Raw genomic sequence first — 19721 nt, 5'->3', positions numbered from 1 at the left:
ATTCTGCCGGTCCAGTATGTTTTAGTTGCTATCAGTGCACAGAGTCAGCAATTAGCTGTGGACAATGGCAAATGGAATACATAATTTAGTTGAACCCACCATCTTGAGCTCTGCCAGTGGATTATATGTGAGGAAGATGACTTTACTTCTGACCCAAGGACAGCTATGATTTTAATTGTTAAAGAAATTGTTTTATCCAGGAATTCGAGTCCTTGTGAAGAGAGGGAAGAGTTTCACAGAGCTTAAAAGATGTCTTCAAAAGCTGAGTCTGGCTTTATGGTTTATCTCAGTTTACAAGTTTATTTGCAAACATTTATTCGTGAGGCACACAGCTTTACTAAAAAACCATGATTGTTCTGTAGATAGTAAAAAATTTTCAATATACTTAAAATAAGCATAATGTCTAAGGTTAATTGTTAAGTTTCTTCTTACTATAGTTTATACTCCTTAACTATAGATTTCCACCACATCACATACAAACTTCTTGTTACTTTGAAAATAACAGCTTCTTGATCAAGCAGTTAAGCCAAGAATCCATCAGCTTGTTAAGCAATCTTATATGCTGCATTACCAACCTAAAATAGGTGGCAAAGAAAACTTTAACCAATGCTGCAGGTAGGTTCTCTTGGCAAGCGTGTACAGTTCCTAGTGCAGTATATGTACTTTTTTTCACAGGCTCAGGAGATCCTCAGCACTGTCTCTGGGCAGCTTTGATACCCAGACACTAATCCAGCCCCTATCAACAGATCCTGGAGCTCATAGTTCTGGGTGCTTGGAAGTGCATCCTGAATCTAGGACTAGAGGCAAAGAGAAAGTGTATGAAATTAAAGTATTATATTTAGTAGTGCAAAATATTCTCTTCACTGATGAAAAATGAACTCTCCATCAACTTCCCTGTAGTAAAATGCATTCCTCTATCAGCCTCATCATTGCTGAAGTAAAATTTGGGCTTTAAAAGAGAGAGGAGAGATCCTGTAGAAACAATTATGACTGACATCTTCAAAAATCTGCAAATTAATACAATTTTAAATAGCCCACGTGGTAGTCCAAGTCATGAGAAAAGTTGTGTTGTTGTTTATCTGTATTGCAGTAGTATCTAAAGGCACCAATCATGGATCTGAAATCCCATTTTACTAGGTGCTGTTCAAACACATAACAGTGGGCTTGGCTACACTGTAGAGTTGCAGCGCTGGTGGTGGCTTTACAGCGCTGCAACTCACTCACCGTCCACACTTGCAAGGCACATACAGCGCTGTATCTCCCTGGCTACAGCGCTGGCTGTACTCCACGTCTGCCTGGGAAATAACGACTGCAGCGCTGGTGCTGCAGCGCTGGAGTGCCAGTGTAAACGGTGATTAATCTTACTACGCTGTAATTGACCTCCAGAATTTTCCCATAATGCTTTTAACTAAAGAACTCTCTTTGTTTTGTTATGATGCCTCTCTTTGTTTTGTTGTGAACTCAGGGCTCCCGGAGCAGCTTATCTAAAAAACAAACACAGCTACTGTTTGCTGTGAATGAGGCAGGCAGGGGGATGAATGTCTACAGCCTAGTGTTTGCTTGAGGAGAGAAACAGCATGGCGGGGGTGGGGGGGAGAGGGAGGGAAGGGAGTCCATCGGAGCAGCTGCTTATCTGGTCTGCAGGCTATTTGCATTTAAGAGTGAATGAGGGGTCGGGAAAGTGGTCAGAATTTGCAAGGCAGGGAGCTGACAGTGTTGGCTCCAAAAATCCACTCTCTCTCTCTCTCTCTCTCTCCCCACACTCCCTGTCACACTCCACCCCACCCCCCTCTTTTGAAAAGCATGTTGCAGCCACTTGAACGCTGGGATAGCTGCCCATAATGCACCACTCCCAACACCGCTGCAAATGTGGCCACACTCCAGCGCTTTCCCTACACAGCTGTACGAAGACAGCTTTAACTCCCAGCGCTGCACACCTGCAAGTGTAGCCAAGCCCAGTGAGACAGTCACTGCCCCAAAGAGCTTACAATTTAAGTATAAGACAAGAAACAACATGTGGATACACAGACACTGGGAGCACAAGATAACAATGAAGCAAATTTGGTCAGCATGAAAAGCAGTGGTCATAGTACATCTACTTAACCATACATTTTTTGTAGACATCATGACAGAGAAGAATTTTAACAAGCCATTTGATGAAGGGCAACAAGGTGGCTATGTGGATTTTTACTGTGAGCTCCTGCTATGCATGAGGGGTGATATGAGAGTTAATCACAAAGATGCTTGTGAGAAATTTTCCCAAATGGGTGGCAAAGGCTGGCAACACTGGCAGAATGAAGGCAGGCGTTGATGTTTCAATAGAGAATAAATGATGATAGGTAGGACAGGGATAGGACAGAACAGCCTTAAAAACAAAGATAAGTCATTTGTTACGATCCAGTAGAAAAGGGAAAGAAAGTGATGGGACACACACAGAGGGGTGGTAGGATCAAAGTGACTAGCCAGGAAAATGATCTTTGAAGCAGCATTTTGAATGAATACAATGTCAAGGCCCTAGGGATGGAGGTTGGAGTCATCAAGATCCAAGAATATTCATGTTTACCCACCAAAAGTTTACATGACAAATCCATTTCACATTAGCTTGATGTTTCTGCTAAAATGATCAAGTGAGACAATTTTAAACACTGACATTTAAATTGCACATCTTTAGCTTTAATGTCCCTGCTGAGGTGAATGGGGTAGTACAGACCTAAGCTATTGTTTGACTTGTTTGCAGACTTAGAAAGAGAACATTGCATCACTTCACATTTGCAAGGTTGTCTTCACAACAAGAAGAATTGGAAATGTAATTATTACAATGAAATATTGTATGAGGATACAATTATTGTGCCAGATGGGAAAAAGTTATGGCAAAAATGTAAACAGTTTATTGTGTAAAGATATATTGAAGATTACATGAAGATGTTTAAATGTAAAAGTTTTAATTTTTTTTTCAATTTTAAATTACAAAAAGGGCAATTTAGGTTAGATATTAGGAACTACTTTAACTATAAGGGTAGTTAAGCTTTGGAATAAGTTTCGCAGGGAGGTTTTTAAGAACAGATTGGGCAAACAAACACCTGTCAGAGATGGTCTAGGTTTAGCTGGTCCTGCCTTAGTGCAGGGGGCTGAACCGAAGGATTTCTCGAGGTCCCCTCCAGCTCTAAACTTCTACTATTCTATGAAATTAGGGCCTGACCTTGCAACTGATTCCATACAGGCAGACCATTGTGCTGGTACAGCATCCTATTGATTCTGTGTAGTTCTCCTTGCAGAATCAGGGCCTTGAATTGTAAATTCTTTATAGAGTACGGACATATGTGTCTGCATAGCAGCTACCCTAATGGCAATGTGATCTTCACTGGGGCCTTTGGGCATTTCCACAAAAAGAGAGTAAATCAGAATGAGTGGTGTTTATCTCACTATATTGTAAGATCTTGATGGGGAAGGTCTGTGTCTTTTTTAAAAAGTCTAGTCAAGAGGTTTTGTGGGGAAGGGAAGCATAGGCCCCGGGGGTGCTTAGGCTCCCCGCTCTGACCCAGGTCCCACCCCCACCCGCCACCTACCACCAAAACCCCCACGCCATTCTGCATCTTCCCACCTCCGCTCTGCCCCAAGCCCTGCTCACACCCCACCCTTTCTCCCAAGTCTCCATCTCCGTCCCACCTCTTCCCACCCAGTTCTGCCCCCTTCCCTGAGCATGCCCCATTCCCGCTCCTCCCCTTCCTCCCAGAGCCTCCTGCACACCGTGAAACAGCTGATTGCAGTGGGCGGTAGGTGCTGGGATGGAGGGGGAGGAGTTGATCAGTGCAGCCTCCAGTGGGCAGGAGGTGCTGGGGAGGGAGTGGGGGAGCTGGCAGCCAGTGGGTGTTAAGCACTTGCTAATTTTTTTCATGGGTGCTCCAGCCCTTGAGTGCCCACGGAGTCAGCGCCTATGGGGGGAAAGATAGGGAAACCAAAAGAAATGTTTCATGGTAAGAATGCTGTAGAATCCTTTAGCAAGGGGATCTCTGAAACTAATGGTTGGGAAAGACATCATGGCTGTTAATCTGCTAATATACTTGCTGCATTTTTATAGTAATGTTTATTGCCACTGTAAAATTGTATTATAATAAAGAAATGTTTCTTCTTTGAGTGCTTGCTCATGTCCACTCCAATGTAGGTTTGTGCTTGCTCTGAAAACCACTGCCGGAAAAGTTTTTCTCTTGGTGATATCTGTCAGGTCGGCTCTGGTGCTCCCTGAAGTTGTCTCCTCACAGTTAGTATAGTTGGTAGTGGACTCCATTTAGCAGGGTTAGCACTTGCATCGTGCTGGGGTATGTCTTGGTCCCCAGGATTCAAGCCATGTGTGTCATGCCATCAGCAAATACTGGTTAGTCACCCACATTCCAGCTGCCTCAAGTATCTGAGGGAGGCCCACATGCAGGAGTGTTGCAGGATTTGCAAGGGCTTCAGGCCCAGAATTAATGAGGACAGCAACACCAGACTCAAGTATCCTTATGGAGGCAGCGCTTTGGAGCTGAGTCACATTGACTCAGCACCAAGTACTTCGGCTTCAGTGAGAAGTGCCTCAGAGTCTCTAAAGGAGGCGCAGCGCCGTTCCATTTCTCTGGAGCCAAGAAAAGACTCTGTCTATGGCCTGGCACCGACACTCATCCTCAATGCCGAGGACAACAATGCCAGCATGGGATTCTCGGCACTGCTCTCTATTGCCGGTGCCAAGAAAGAAGCAGAGAAAAACTGGTCAGGGGAGATCCCCAACCCCAAGGTCTGCAAGGCATAGAGATACTGACACTGTGTGACCTGTGTTGGGCCGCTCGGAAATGCCAGCGGTGCGCATGGTACCATTGACTCCGGCCCCAGTAACGGCGCCGTTGGACACTCCGGCAAGGGAGAGCCATCGGAGTTTGACAGCCGTGGTGCTTCTGTCCATGCCAGAGGCATTAGAGGCAGTGAGGGAGTTGCTGTCACTCCTGGTACCGCCATCCCCTGCCACTCAGGAGCTGACTGCGGTGGCACCGGAGGCAAGGACCTTTGTATCACCGAGACCCCAGATGCTGTCAAAAGGCGTGGTGCCTATCTCCTTCCTCCCAGCACCGTTCACCAACACCAGTTGGCATCGCCTCACTCTGGTCGCTGAGAAATGACTCCTCGGAGTCAGATTCTGAGGTGGAGTCATATGTCTTCTGCAGGAGCAGGCACCACTCCAACCAACAATACCCAATGACTGAGATGAGCCAGGGCATTTCACCAATGACCTGGTCACCAGCGCAGTAGCAGATGCCACTACAGTGGCCATTTTGGAATCCCTGGACTTTTCAGCCAGTCCAGGGTCCACAGTCCAGGAGGTCCTACTCTGTTGCATTGGGGTTGAGAACTCCCCCACCACCTCCCTTGGAACAGGGACCAGGCCTTGGTGCCAAGCCCAGTACTGAACTGCAAGGCCCAACCCCATGGGCCCATCCGGTGCAGAGGGCAAGCAACAAAGCCCAATGCCCCATTCCTCTTCCTCCTCTTCCAAAGAGAAGATGGCTGGAACAAGTATAGAGTCTTCCCAGGACAACAATAGGGCACACTAGGAGCTCATCAGGAGGGTAACCCAGAACCTGGGTATCCAGGTCAAGGAGATCTCTGAATCATCCCACGCCCAGGTGGACGTTTTAGCAGCTTCAGGGCTATCACGGATGGCTCTGCCTTTGAACAATGCCATTCTGGACCCCATCAAGGCCTTATGGCAGACCCCTGTGTCCCTCCAATCTATTGTGAAGAGGATGGAGAAAAAGTACTTTGTCCCTCCCAATGGGTATAAATTCCTGTACACATACCAACACCCACCAGGCTTGTTGGTAGTTTCAGCCGCAAATGAGTGGGAGTGGCAAGATCAGCTAGGGCCAAGGCCAAAGATGCCAAAAAACTAGACCTTTTTGGCAGGAAGTGTACTCAACTAGTGTCTACCAGCTCTGGATCGCAAACCAGCAAGTGCTCCTGAGCTGGTATGATTTCAACTCTTGGAGCGCAATGGCAAAATTCAAGGAGCTTTTGCTGTAGGAGTCTAGGGATGAGTTCTTGGCCCTTGTTGAAGAGGGGAAATTGGTGGCAAAGGCATCCCTCCCAGCAGCTTTGGACACGGCAGACTCTGCAGCCTGATCCATTGCTTCGGCTATGGTTATGAGAAGAAGTTCATGGCTTCAGTCCTTGGGGCTGCCCTATGTGGTGCAGCAGACAGTGCAGGACCTTCTGCGTGAAAGCAAGTTACTCTTTTCAGAGCAAACAGACTTGAAGCTGCATAGTCTGAAAGACTCTACGGCCACCCTGAAATCTCTGGGGTTGCATACACCAGCTCCCACCAGGAATTACCATGAGCCCCAACCATTGGCCTGCTTCTATCCACCACAGTAGAGACAAGACTATAGCAGGAGGAGTGGAGGCTATAAGAGGAGGTTTTTGTCTGAGTCCTCATATGTCCCAGTGCCTGCCCCCCTCCTCACCCCTCCTGAGACAATCAGTGGGATCTAAGCAAGCCTTTTGATGGGACACTCAGGGATGATGTACCAGGACAATATGTGGATCCAATTTCCCCTATTTTTGTTGACTGGTTGTCCACTTCTATCGGGCATGGATCCATATTACCTCAGATCGCTGGGTGCTATACACGATAGAAATAGAATATACCCTTCAATTCAGTTGTTCCCCTCCTTCCCACCCTCCCTTTCCATCCCTCTTTAGGGACCCCTTTCATGAGCAACTTCTAGACCAGGAGGTGCAAGTTGTTCCTAAGGACAGGAAGAGTGGAAGAGGTTCCACCGGAGTGAAGGGATTGGGGGTCCTAATCAGACCGATCTTGGACCTACGAAACCTCAACAGATTCATGAAGAAACTGACATTCCACATGGTCTCCTTGGCCTCCATTATCCCTTCTCTGGATCTAGAGGACTGGTACACCACCCTCAACTTGAAGGACACATATTTTCATATTGTGATATTTCAGGGACACAAAAGGTTCTTATGATTTGTTGTGAACCACATGCACTATCAATTTACTGTGCTCCCATTCAGCCTGTCAGTAGCCCCTCAAATATTCATGAAGTGCCTGGCAGTCATCGCAGCCTTCCTGAGGAAAAAAGGGGTTCAAGTCTACCCCTACCTTGACAACTGGCTGATCAAAAGTCGATCCAAGGCCCAGATGGAGGCAGATGTGGAGATAACACAGTCAACCTCCAGATAATACAGGACCTGGAGCAGTTGATAAATATGCAGAAATCTACCTTTTCCCCAGTTCAAAGGATAGAATTGGAACCGTCCTCAACTTGACCTAGTCCAAAGCCTTTCTCCCAGAAAACTTGTTCAGAGCACTTGGGGCACTCAGAGAGAGCCTGAGGAATCACCCCATCAAGAAACTGCTTAAAGCTCCTAGGTCATATAGCATCATCCATCTATGTGGTATAACATGTGAGATTACGGCTCAGATCTCTCCAGCCTTGGCTGGCGTCAACATATGCACTGGGCTAACACCATTTGGACAGGGTGGTATCGTTTCCTTTGTCCATGATTGCAACTCTTCTTTGATGGCTGGACCTGCGGACAGTATGTGCAGGAATCTCATTCTCAAGGTCCCAGTCCTCAATGTCTCTCATTACAGCAATGGGATGGAGGGCTCATTTGGGGACCCACAGAACTCAGGGCCTCTGGTCCCTGAAGGAGCTCTCGTTACACATCAATATGAGGGAACTGAGGGCTGTGCCCCTAGCCTGCCAGGTGTTCCAAACCCACTCGGAGGGCAATGGGCATGTCAATCCTTACACACAACACGACAGCAGGGCAGAGCAGGAAGCTCTTCGACTGTGGGAATTCAGCATAGCCCACTCAATTCACCTTGAAGCCTCCTACTTTCCGAGCTCACAGAACAAGTTAGTAGATCACCTCAGCAGATCCTTTCCCAACCATTACGAATGGTCTATTTGCCCAGACACTGTGAGCACCATTTCCCAGAGGTGAGGAACTTCCTAGGTAGACCCATTTGCGACAAAACACAACAGGAAGTGTCTTCAGTTCTGCTCCTTCCTAGCCACAGCCTGGGCTCACTCGCAGACACCTTTCTCCTCCCTTGGACGGACCATCTCTTGTATGCGTTCCCTCCCATGCCTCTCATACAGAGTTCTGCTGAAGGTCAGAAGGGACAGGACGCGTCTTATCCTGACAGCCCCGGCCTGGCCATGTCAGCACTGATTCACCACCCTCCTAGATCTCTTGGTGGATACGCCAATCTGCCTGCCCCCATTCCTGAGCCTGATCTCTCAGGACCACAGCTGTCTATGTAATCTGAACCTCGAGTCTGGAAGCTCTATGGCTGAATCCTGCAGAACTGATATACTCTGGGCCTGTTTGCAAGGTGCTTTTTGGGAGCAGGAAACTGTCCACTAGAACCACTTACCTGGCAAAGTGGAAGAGATTCTCGATCCGTTCAGCACAAAAGGGGTTTTGCCTGCTCATTCAACACTGTCTTTCATTACAGATTATCTACTCCACTTGAAACAGCAAGGCCTAACAGTATAATCCATTAGGGTGCATCTAACTGCAATCTTGGCCTTTCACCCATGGGTGAACGGACAGTTAGTTTTCTCAAACTCGATCTGTGGTCGTTTTCTTAAGGGATTGGAGCGGCTATACCCCCAGGTACACCAGCCACTCCCTCTCTGGACCTCAACTTGGTGCTGGCAAATCTAACAGGACACCATTTGAACCGCTGGCAACGTTCTCTCTGCTCTACCTGTCCTGAAAGGTGGCCTTCCTGGTTGCCGTTACTTCTGCCAGAAGGATCTCAGAGATCAGAGTTCTTACTTCAGAACCACCATACACAGTTGTCTTCAAGGACAAAGTTAATCTGCAGCCACACCCGGACTTCCTGCCAAAGGTGGTCTCACAATTCCATAGTAACCAGGATATCTTCCTACCTGTCTTCTATCCGAAGCCACATACTAACAGGGAGGAACAGAGACTCCAGCTAGGTGTTATGTGTACACTAACCTTTTCCATAAAAAGGACTAAACCTTTTCAGAAATCCACTCAGCTTTTCATAGCCATTACAGACAGAATGAAAGGCCGTCCAGTCTCAAACCAGAGAATTTCGTTGTGGATCACTGTATCGTAACATGCTACGATCTAGCAAAGGTCCCAGCTCCTCCATTGACAGCCTATTCTACAAGAGCTGAAGCATCGGCGGCAATGTTCATAGCGCAAGTCCTGGTTCAGGACATTTATAGAACAGCAACATGGTTGTCAGTCCACCCTCTCACATCCCACTATGTCATCGCTCAGCAAACTAGAGATGATGCAGGTTTCGGCCAAGCAGTGTGCCAATTAACTCCGAACCCTCCACCCACGCAACTGCTTGGGAGTCACCTACATTGGAATGGACATGAGCAAAGCACTCAAAGAAGAAAAAACAATTACTAACCTTCAGTAACTGTTGTTCTTTGAGATGCGTTGCTCATGTCCATTCCACCCCCTGCCCGCCCCGCCTGCCTCTCTGTCCAAGTTAGCCAGCAAAAAGGAACTGAGAAGCAGCAGGGCCCTATATACAGGCACTATGAAGGTGTGGCTCCTGGGGGCACCAGAGCCGACCCCATGGACACCATGGGGGGAAAACTTTCTGGCAGCAGTGCTCGGGGTGAGCACACACCTACACTGGAATGGACATGAGCAACACATCTTGAAGAACAGTTATGGAAAGTTGGTAACTGAGGTTTTTTAAAAGAAATTTGCTCACTAGGCGTGATTCCAAGCTCTCACTTTTGTGACTTTTATCTTGTTGCATGTTTGCTTCTTAATGTGAAGTAAGTATTTAACTACAGGTGTTAATTCTTGCTGGGTTTTGCCCCAGGATCATCGCAAAACCAAACATTTTTAAGTTTGGGCAGGGGTGGGTAAATGTTAGCAAAAGCATACAATTTATGCCCAAACTAAAACATCATTTACTAAACAAAAGGTAAAGCGACAGTTGCACACAATCTTATGTAATCATTCCAATATTAAAAATAACATCCATTTTTGTTTATACTTGTATTGCATTGTACTTTCAACCACTAATATAAAAAAAAATATAAAAAAATCAGTGCGGAATAGAGTGCCTGCTTCTAGAATGAAAAAATTCTTCATCTAGACTTACTAGTTTCTTCCTTCTCTGTCACACTGAAAATAAATTCAAATACATGATAGATGTGAGAAGTATTCAACTTTTTTGATGGCAGTTTAAATTGTCCTTATTGTTTAAATGATCAGTTTACCTGAAGGCCCAAAGTACTTGATTTTTGACATTTTTATAAACTTTCTATGCATTATGCAGTTTTATGCTAAGTTATAGTATTGAAAAGAACATCTAGTTATTGTATTCTAATAAGTTTGAAATAAAATGCAAAAATACACAAATCAGAATATAATGGTTTACCTAACGTTAGTTGTGGAGGATTAGGATCAAGGACATATTCTTTTTCTGGATCTTCCTTTTTTGTGTGGAGAATGCTCTTTTTTCTTAGTCCAGTATCTACTACTGCTGTGACCATCTCTCTGTTCACAGGTTTGTAAATGTTCTTTTTATTCCTCAACTTTGACTTAAAAGGATCTGCTAATGAAAGATCCTGGAGCTGAAGGTTATGTAAAATATGATCTTGTAAAGCAACTGCAGTAACAGCTAAAGTATCTCGTTTGGAGAAACTGCCCTAAAAAAAATTCCATAATTATTAATATAAATGACTTGTATATGTGTACATTATGTACAGTATATTAAAAAAGAAAAGTTCAGCCCTTAGCCAATGATGTTTTAATTTGACAAAGGTTTTTATACATATACAACTCCCATGCTTGAAGTCTTACTAATATACAATTACCATAATATGAAACTTAAGATTGATGTTACTGACACATCCTAACCTTAACTTATAAAGTCAAAAGAAATGTTTCATTTATGGTTTATATTAAATAAAATAGCAGTAATTTTTAACTTTTAATTACTGAACCCATAATTATTATATGCAATAAACTCATTATGAACTATAAAAGCTTGACATGCCTAAACATATTTTGCCTCAGTATAATTAAAAACAATCCCAAGGCTAATCTTGCCTTTCAGAGCCCTGAACATAAACAAGTACTTGTAAGTATATATTACTTTTAACACACTAAATGGGCCTATCTATATTCATTTCAATTTTTTGTAATGCTCACTTCTTTTAGCATAAAATATGACTTGTGCACCTTGTAGTTGTTTTCAGAACTGTGAACTGAAGTCACTGATGAACTACTTGTCTTCAAAACAGAATAATGATGCTCCATTGACAGGGACAATTGACAGCATATTTTGTAATATCTTGTAGTTCTAAAAGCAAAAATACAAAAGAATTAGTAATGTTTCTGATCAACAGAAATACTCTCATTGACAGTACAGCAGAAGTATACAAAATTAATGTTCACTATTTTCTACACCTGTGGACAACAAGAGGTTAGCACAACACACAATGCTGCTGAAAAAATTAGCTCCATGTAACCAAAAGTAGATTGTGACCCCTCTCCCACCACAAACTCCAATGTACTGCATATGCTGTATACAGTATATTTTTGGATAGGAGCTAATGGATCTGTCCTGGAAACCTGCCTTTATATCAGCTTTTTAGATTATTTGTATTGTGTTAGCACCTAGCAGCCCCAGTCATGGACCAGGACCCCATTAAGATAACCACACACACACACACACACACACACACACACACACACACACACACACACACACACACACACACACTTACTTCTCTGGAAGCTACTTCAACATCTGTTGGTCAATCATAGTCCTCTCTTTCCCCCCTTCTCAATTTGGGTACCCTAGGTCTCTGTTCTGAGCCTTCTCCTCTTGTTCCTATCCTTCGCTGAATTCATGTGCTCACTGAGTTGAATTCTCTTTTTGCTGATGACTTTCAGGTATATTTCTCCACTCCTGACCTGTACTCTGTGTTTCGATATAGGTTGCCAATTTTGCCGGGAGTCTCCTGGAATCAGGCTCTATCTCCCGGAGGCTAATGAAGCCAAATTGGGAGATTTTAGGTTGATAAAAGTCCAGTGGCGCAGCAGGGCTAAGGCAGGCTCCCTGCCTGCCCTGGCTCCATGCTGCTCCCACAGCAGCCAGCACGTCCCTGCAGCCTGGGGCGGCAGGGGCCCGCAGGGGTCTCTGTTTGCTGACCCTGCCCCCAGTGCCAACTCCACAACTCCCATTGGCTGGGAACTGTGGCCAATGGGAGATGCGGGGGGGGGGTCGTGCAGGTAGGGGCAGCACGCAGAGCCCCCTTCCCCTCCGGGGCCACAGGGACATGCTGGCCGATTCCAGGAGCGGTGAGGGGCTAGGGTAGGCAGGGAGCCTTCCTTAGCCCCACTGCGCCACCGACTGGGAGCCGCCTGAGGTAAGTGCTGCCTGGCAGGAGCCCCGCACCCCCAACCTCATGCCCCAGCCCTGAGCCCCGTCCCAGAGCCAGCACCCCCTGCCCCAGTCCAGCACCCCCTTGTGCACCCAAACTCCCTCCCAGAGCTTGCACCCCACACCCCCTCCCTGCACCCCAACCCGCTGCCCCTGGCTCAGCCTGGAGCCCCTTCCCACACTCTGAACCCCTCGGCCCCAGCCCAGAGCCCACACTCACATCCCAACCCCCTACCCTGTGAGAGTGAGTGAAGGTGGGGGAGAGCAAGCAATGGAGGGAGTGGGGATGGAGTGAACAGGGAGGGGCTTTGGGACAGTGGGTGGGGCAAGGGTGTTTGGGTATGTGTGATTAGACAGTTGGCAACTCTACTTTGATATCATATTTTGCTGCCTCCCTGACTACCTATATTGGATTGTTTATTGTCATCTTAAACTCAACATGGCCAAGTCTAAGGTCATAATCTTTCATCCCAAACCTCCACTACTTCCAATCTTCTTTACCATTAATGATGCCACTATCCTCTGTCATGCAGGCCTGTAATTAATTTGGGGATGTCTTTGACTTCTCCCTTTCCTTCTCTCCCACATCCTGGATGTGTTGAACCTGTCCATCAAGTCCACTCCCCTTATCATATTCAAATCCCTCCTAACAACTCACCCACTTCTGCTGTTTTACCTATGGAAAAATTAAGGGGAAGACAGATAACACCAAAAAAAAGGGGGAAGAGAACCTTGAAGATGAGTGGTGATAACAAATAATAGAGAAGGAGTGGACTGAGAAAAGACAAGGTTACAGTGATAGAATCACTAACTGGATTTTGCCAGATATATATTAACCTATTTATTTTGGACATTATAGAAGTGAGTTATGGATTTGAATGAAAAACACACTACAATCACCTGATGATGAGACTGTTATTTTAGAATTGGCATCATTAATCTACATTAGGATTACAATTGTCTCCATCTTGACTTATAGTAATAGAAGCAGCTGTGCACCTCAGTGATGGGTAAAGACTGCAGCATGACTAACCAATCTTGTTGAGGCTCATTCTAGATAATTTGGAGGTGATAATGGTAGGCTGGGGAAAATAACCAGAAGACATGATTGTGGTTCTATTCTCCTTCAATGAGGTTGTGCATCCGTCTTTCATTACCAGAGTTATTCATACGGAATTCTGGATAGTATCAGTAGCTAGGATCGCTTTCCTCTATTTATGCTTGGCCAAAAGAGCCAATTTCATTTCCAGACCATTTCTAATGAAAACCTTGCTGTTGTCATCCATGGCTTTGTCACTTCAAAATTAGACTATTACAATGTGTTCTCTGTAGACCACATCCATAAACTTATTCAGAAACTTTAAATGGTATAGAGTGCGGCCATCTTTTTAATGAGTTAAGAATTTCACAAGGAGCACTTTATACCTGTGCTTCATGATTAGGGCCCTACCAAAGTCATGGTCCATTTTAGTCAATTTCATGGTCATAGGATTTTAAAAATAGATTTCATGATTTCAGCTATTTAAATCTGAAATTTTACAGTGTTATAATTGTAGGGGTCCTAACCCAAAAAGGAGCAGGGGTGGGGGTTGCAGAGTTATTCTAGAGGGGGGTTGTGGTACTGCTACCCTTACTTCTGTGCTGCTGCTGGTTGTGGCAGTGCTGGGCAGCCGAAGAGTGGTGGCTGCTCGCCAGGAGCCCAGCTCTGAAGGCAGTGCTGTTGCCAGCAGCAGCACAGAAGTAAGGATGGCACGGCATGGCATTGTCACCCTTACTTCTGCACTGCTGCCTGTAGACTGGGCCCTCAGTTAGCAGCCATCACTTTCTGGCCACCCTGCTCTGAAGGCAGAAGCACAGAAGTAAGGGTGGCGAGACCATGACCCCCCTAACATCACCTTACGACTCCCCTGCAACTCCCTTTTGGGTCAGGACCCCCAATTTGAGAAACGCTGGTCTCCCTGTGAAATCTGTATAGCAGGGGTAGGCAACCTATGGCACGCGTGCCGAAGGCGGCACGCGAGCTGATTTTCAGTGGCACTCACACTGCCCAGGTCCTGGCCACTAGTCCAGGGGGCTCTGCATTTTAATTTAATTTTAAATGAAGGTTCTTAAACATTTTTAAAACCTTATTTACTTTACATACAACAATAGTTTAGTTATATATTATAGACTTATAGAAAGACCTTCTAAAAACATTAAAATGTATTACTGGCACGCGAAACCTTAAATTTGAGTGAATAAATGAAGACTCGGCACACCACTTCTGAAAGGTTGCCGACCCCTGCTGTATAGTATAGGGTAAAAGCACACAAAAGACCCGATTTACTGTCCACGACACGTTTTTCATGGCCGTGAATTTGGTAGGGCCCTATTCATGAGCTGTTGCTTGGCTTCTGAGTTGAATTTAAAGCACAGACTATATAGTAATAATAATTTTCCCTTCTCTTTATTATGGAATGAAAGCTGTCTCAATATTTAAAGTGACACAGGTCATATCTTCACAGTGGAGTGGAGATTAAGGATAAGATAGGCATGGCACAATATCTAAACGAATATTTTGCCTCGGTCTTTAATGAGGCTAATGAAGGGCTTAGGAATAGTGGCAGAGTGACTGATGGGAATGAAAGTGCGGGGTTGGAAATTAAAGTATCCGAGGTAGAAGCCAAACTTGAACAGTTTAACGGTAGTAAATCTGGCGGCCCGGATAATCTTCATCCTAGAATATTAAAGGAATTGGCGAGTGAAATTGCAAGCCCGTTAGCGATAATTTTTAACGAATCTCTAAACTCGGGGGTTGTACCGTTTGACTGGAGATTAGCTAATATAGTTCCTATTTTCAAGAAGGGGAAAAAAAGTGACCCGAGTAACTACAGGCCTGTTAGTTTAACATCTGTAGTATGTAAAGTCATGGAAAAAATATTAAAGGAGAGAGTAGTTACAGACCTTGAGGTCAATGGCAATTGGGACAAATTACAACATGGTTTTACGAAAGGTAGATCGTGCCAAACCAACCTGATCTCCTTCTTTGAGAAAGTAACAGATTTTTTAGACAAGGGAAATGCAGTGGATCTAATATATCTTGATTTCAGTAAGGCGTTTGATACGGTACCGCATGAAGAATTACTGGTTAAACTGGAAAAGATGGGGATCGAAATGAAAATCCAGAGGTGGATAAGGAACTGGTTAAAGGGGAGACTGCAGCGGGTCATATTGAAAGGTGATCTGTCAGGTTGGAGGGAGGTTACCAGTGGAGTTCATCAAGGTTCGGTTTTGGGTCCGATCTTATTCAATCTATTTATCACTGACCTTGGAACCAAAAGTAGGAGTGGGCTGATAAAGTTTGCGGATGACACGAAGTTGGGAGGTATTGCCAATTCGGAGAAGGATTGGGATATCCTCCAGGGAGATTTGGATGACCTTGTAAACTGGAGTATTAGTAATAGGATGAAATTCAATAGTGAGAAGTGTAAGGTTATGCATTTAGGGATGACTAACAGGAATTTTAGTTATAAGCTGGGGACACACCAGTTGGAAGTAACGGAAGAGGAGAAGGACCTCGGAGTCCTGGTTGATCGCAGGATGACTATGAGTCGGCAATGTGATGTGGCCGTTAAAAAAGCTAATGCGGTCTTGGGATGCATTAGGCGAGGTATTTCTAGTAGAGATAAGGAGGTGCTAGTCCCGTTATACAAGGCGTTGGTGAGACCTCATTTGGAGTACTGTGTGCAGTTTTGGTCTCCCATGTTTAAGAAGGATGAATTCAAACTGGAACGGGTACAAAGAAGGGCCACTAGAATGATCCGAGGAATGGAAAGCCTGTCGTATGAAAGGAGACTTGAGGAGCTCGGTTTGTTTTCCTTAACCAAAAGAAGGTTGAGAGGAGATATGATTGCTCTCTTTAAATATATGAGAGGGATAAATACCAGGGAGGGAGAGGAATTATTTCAGCTCAGTACTAATGTGGACACGAGAACAAATGGATATAAATTGGCAGTCGGGAAGTTTAGGCTTGAAATTAGACGAAGGTTTCTAACCATCAGGGGAGTGAAATTCTGGAACAGCCTACCGAGGGAAACAGTGGGGGCGAAGGACCTCTCTGGCTTTAAGATTAAGCTTGATAAGTTTATGGAGGGAATGGTTTGATAGGATAACGTGATTTAGTCAATAGGTCAATAACGTGCGACCACTGGTAATTAGTACCGAGGGTCAATGTTGGGATATTGAAAGTCTTTTTCCTGAGTGTCTGGCTGGAGAGTCTTGCCCGCATGCTCGGGGTTCAGCTGATCGCCATATTTGGGGTCGGGAAGGAATTTTCCTCCAGGGTAGATTGGCAGTGGCCCTGGAGGTTTTTTGCCTTCCTCCGCAGCATGGGGCAGGGGTCGCTTGCTGGAGGATTATCTGCTACTTGAAGTCTTTAAATCAGGATTTGGGGACTTCAACAGCTGAGTCAAGGGAGAGAATTATTTCAGGAGTGGGTGGGTCAGCTTTTGTGGCCTGCATCTTGCAGGAGGTCAGACTAGATGATCATAATGGTCGCTTCTGATCTTAAGTTCTATGATTCTATGATTTAGACTTTGAAAAACTATCTTTTATGAATAAAAAAACAGATTGTAGTGGAAACTGTTGAAACAAACAATATTCCAAACACTCCCTTGTCTTGTTTGTAGTCCAAACACTGCAGCATTTTCCAAGTACAAAGAGCACCTAAATATGGAATAAACTAGAAGCTGACTATAAACAAAAGTGAATGATCTGGCTCACCTACATCCACTGCTCAAGCTTGATAGCAATAAACAAACAAAAACAGGATAAGAAGTGAAGAGTAAACTAGACATAACAAAAAGTTCCCTATTAACAGTCTCAGATATTATGTATAAGAGGGGTCGGCAACCTTTCAGAAGTGGTGTGCCAAGTCTTCATTTATTCACTCTAATTTAAGGTTTCGAGTGCTGGTAATACATTTTAACATTTTTAGAAGGTCTTTTTCTACAAGTCTATAATATATAACTAAACTATTGTTGTATGTAAAGTAAATAAGGTTTTTAAAATGTTTAAGAAGCTTCATTTAAAATTAAATTAAAATGCAGAGTCCCCCAAACCAGTGGTCAGGACCCGGGCAGTGTGAGTGCCACTGAAAATCAGCTTGAGTGCCGCCTTCGGCACATGTGCCACAGGTTGCCTACCCCTGATGTATAACTTAGGGAAGGACATTAAAAGACTGTTTTTTAACCTAATAATTGACCCTTAAAAAGCCAAGTCTCTCAAGAACTAATCCAACTCCCATTGGGAAAAAAATAGGAAGATTTCCATTAACTTTAATGGGAGTTGGCTCAGTGAGACATTATACAATTACCATCACAACTGGCACTCACTTTTGACAGGCTCAGTAATGAGGTCAACGATTGCAAAGGTCATGGACAATGAACTATTCCTTCCTGGAGGTGGTCTCTTCAGGTTAAAGCTGAGTTATGTTGTTGGAGATCATAGGGAATGCCCCCACTAGTGCTGTACCTGTTTGGTGGACTGAAAGGATTTCTTTTTTCAGAGATTAATTGACCTTCTGTTCCTCTTCTCAAAATATGTTAAAACTATCTCTGACTAAAGAATCTCTTATTGTAAAAACAAGTTTTGAACTAAAAATTTAAAAATATAATAAAATCTATTTTAACTACTGCAACATTTTAATTACTAATTTAAAAAAGTGCACCAGACTGCCAAAAGATCTCCTCAAATCGCTCTTTATAGATTCTCTGTGTGATGCTATTCTAACTGCTGATTTTTATGATAATCAATCATTTGAATTTCTATAGCACCTTCTGTCCCTGGGCCACAGAACTTTGCAATCATGAATGAGGCAAATTAAATGTTGCTGACTATTCCCATTTTACAGAAACCACCTATTCACCCTGCCCTACCCACCTCTTTCTCCTTCTCATCCGTAAACACATCAGATCCCATAACACAGTGGTCCCCAACGTGGTGCCCGTGGGCACCATGGCGCCCATTGGGGCATTTATGTGCACCTGCCTAGTTCCCAGCAGGGGAGAGAAGCTGCGGCCCCACGCCTGCCAGGGACAGAGAACTCTAGGGCTGCAGGCACCCGTGTTCTCGGTCCCTGGCAGGCGCGGGGCCGCGGCTTAAGCCGGAGAGAAACCACGGCTCCGCGCCTGCCAGGGACACAGAACTTGGGCTGCAGGCTCTGGTGTTCTCAGTCCCCGGCAGGTGCGGAGCCCACCTAGTGCCCAGCAGAGAAGAGAATCTGGGGCCCGGCCCCTGCTGGCGACAGAGTACTTTAGGGCTATGGGCACCGGTGTTCTCTGTCCTCGTGGCTTCTCTCTGGCTTCTCTCCTGATTCATATATTATGTAGTATTAAATGTTTTTTTTATATTATTTAATGTACAAATACAAAATAAGTCTTGAAAAATTGTTGGCGCCCGCCATGCTCTTCTGAAAACATGCATGTGCTACTGGCCACAAAAAGGTTGGGGACCACTGCCATAACAGTAGCCCATCTTTGCACAAGTCTCCCTCATTTATCAACCCTCCCACTCATCTCCCACAGAACCAGCCCTCCCTTCTCATCTGCCTTTGCTTCCCCCTTCAGTCTCTCTTCCTACAATGGCCTCTGCTCCTGAGTGCACCCAGCACCTCTCTCCTTACTGGCTCCTGTCCTCCCCAGCACACACTGCCCCCCTTATTGGCCCCCTGCTTCCTCAGCTTACTAATGGCCTCTGCTCCCCCCATCACAGTGCCCCCCCCTTACTGGGCCCTGCTTCCCCACATCACACAGTGCCCTGCTTATTGGCCCCTGGTTCCCACCCACCCAATGGCTCCTGTCCCCCCCCCCCCCACCCCATTGGCCTCCCTACCCCTCTTATTGGCTCCTGTAGTCCGCCCCCGATACAAACACCCACCCTGCCAGGGGACTCAACACCAACCTGCTCCTGTCGCCACGGTCCGGATCGGGTTGCTTAGCAACACAACGCCCAAGCTTTATCACAGCCCGTCCCCGCCCCCACGGCAACGCGAGGCAGAAACCAAGGCGTACGCGTGCGTGCCGCGCAAGTGGGCGGGCGGGACGTCAAGGAGGCGAGGGCGCGCGCAGCCCGGAAGTTCATGTAGCGCGAGGGAGGAGTGTGGAATGTGGGCGTTAGGCCCTGAGGCTTTGCCGCTGGAAGGGACAGGCCAGGGGCACGTGGCTACTGCCCCAACGGTCGGTGTGTCCTCGTGGCCCTGGGTGAAGCTGTGCCTTTCGAACGCGCG

The 19721-nt window shown here is 45.5% G+C and overlaps 1 protein-coding gene across 11 annotated transcripts in view; it reads right to left on the bottom strand.

The window, feature by feature from the left end:
- The window catches only part of RNF32 (ring finger protein 32), a 63170-nt gene extending 43625 nt beyond the window's left edge, over positions 1-19545 (bottom strand). The window contains exons 1-5 of one of the 11 annotated variants that reach the window (XM_039527177.1): positions 19397-19538; positions 17830-17980; positions 11799-12062; positions 11221-11371; positions 10445-10715 (exon numbers count right to left, since the gene is read on the bottom strand). In XM_039527177.1, coding sequence (XP_039383111.1) covers positions 10445-10715; positions 11221-11328 — 379 coding nt within the window. In that variant the 5' untranslated portion in view covers positions 11329-11371; positions 11799-12062; positions 17830-17980; positions 19397-19538. Of the gene's footprint in view, positions 1-10444; positions 10716-11220; positions 11372-11798; positions 12063-17829; positions 17981-19327 lie in introns of all 11 variants that reach the window. The other 10 variants (XM_039527175.1, XM_039527182.1, XM_039527185.1 and 7 more) reach the window with 10 other exon arrangements.
- Positions 19546-19721: the final 176 nt, after the last annotated feature.

The sequence above is a fragment of the Mauremys reevesii genome, linkage group 2 (genome assembly GCF_016161935.1).
Source record: "Mauremys reevesii isolate NIE-2019 linkage group 2, ASM1616193v1, whole genome shotgun sequence".
Lineage (NCBI taxonomy): Eukaryota > Metazoa > Chordata > Testudines > Geoemydidae > Mauremys > Mauremys reevesii.
Note: the sequence above shows the minus strand (reverse complement) of the source record. Positions and strands in the feature narration are given on the sequence as shown.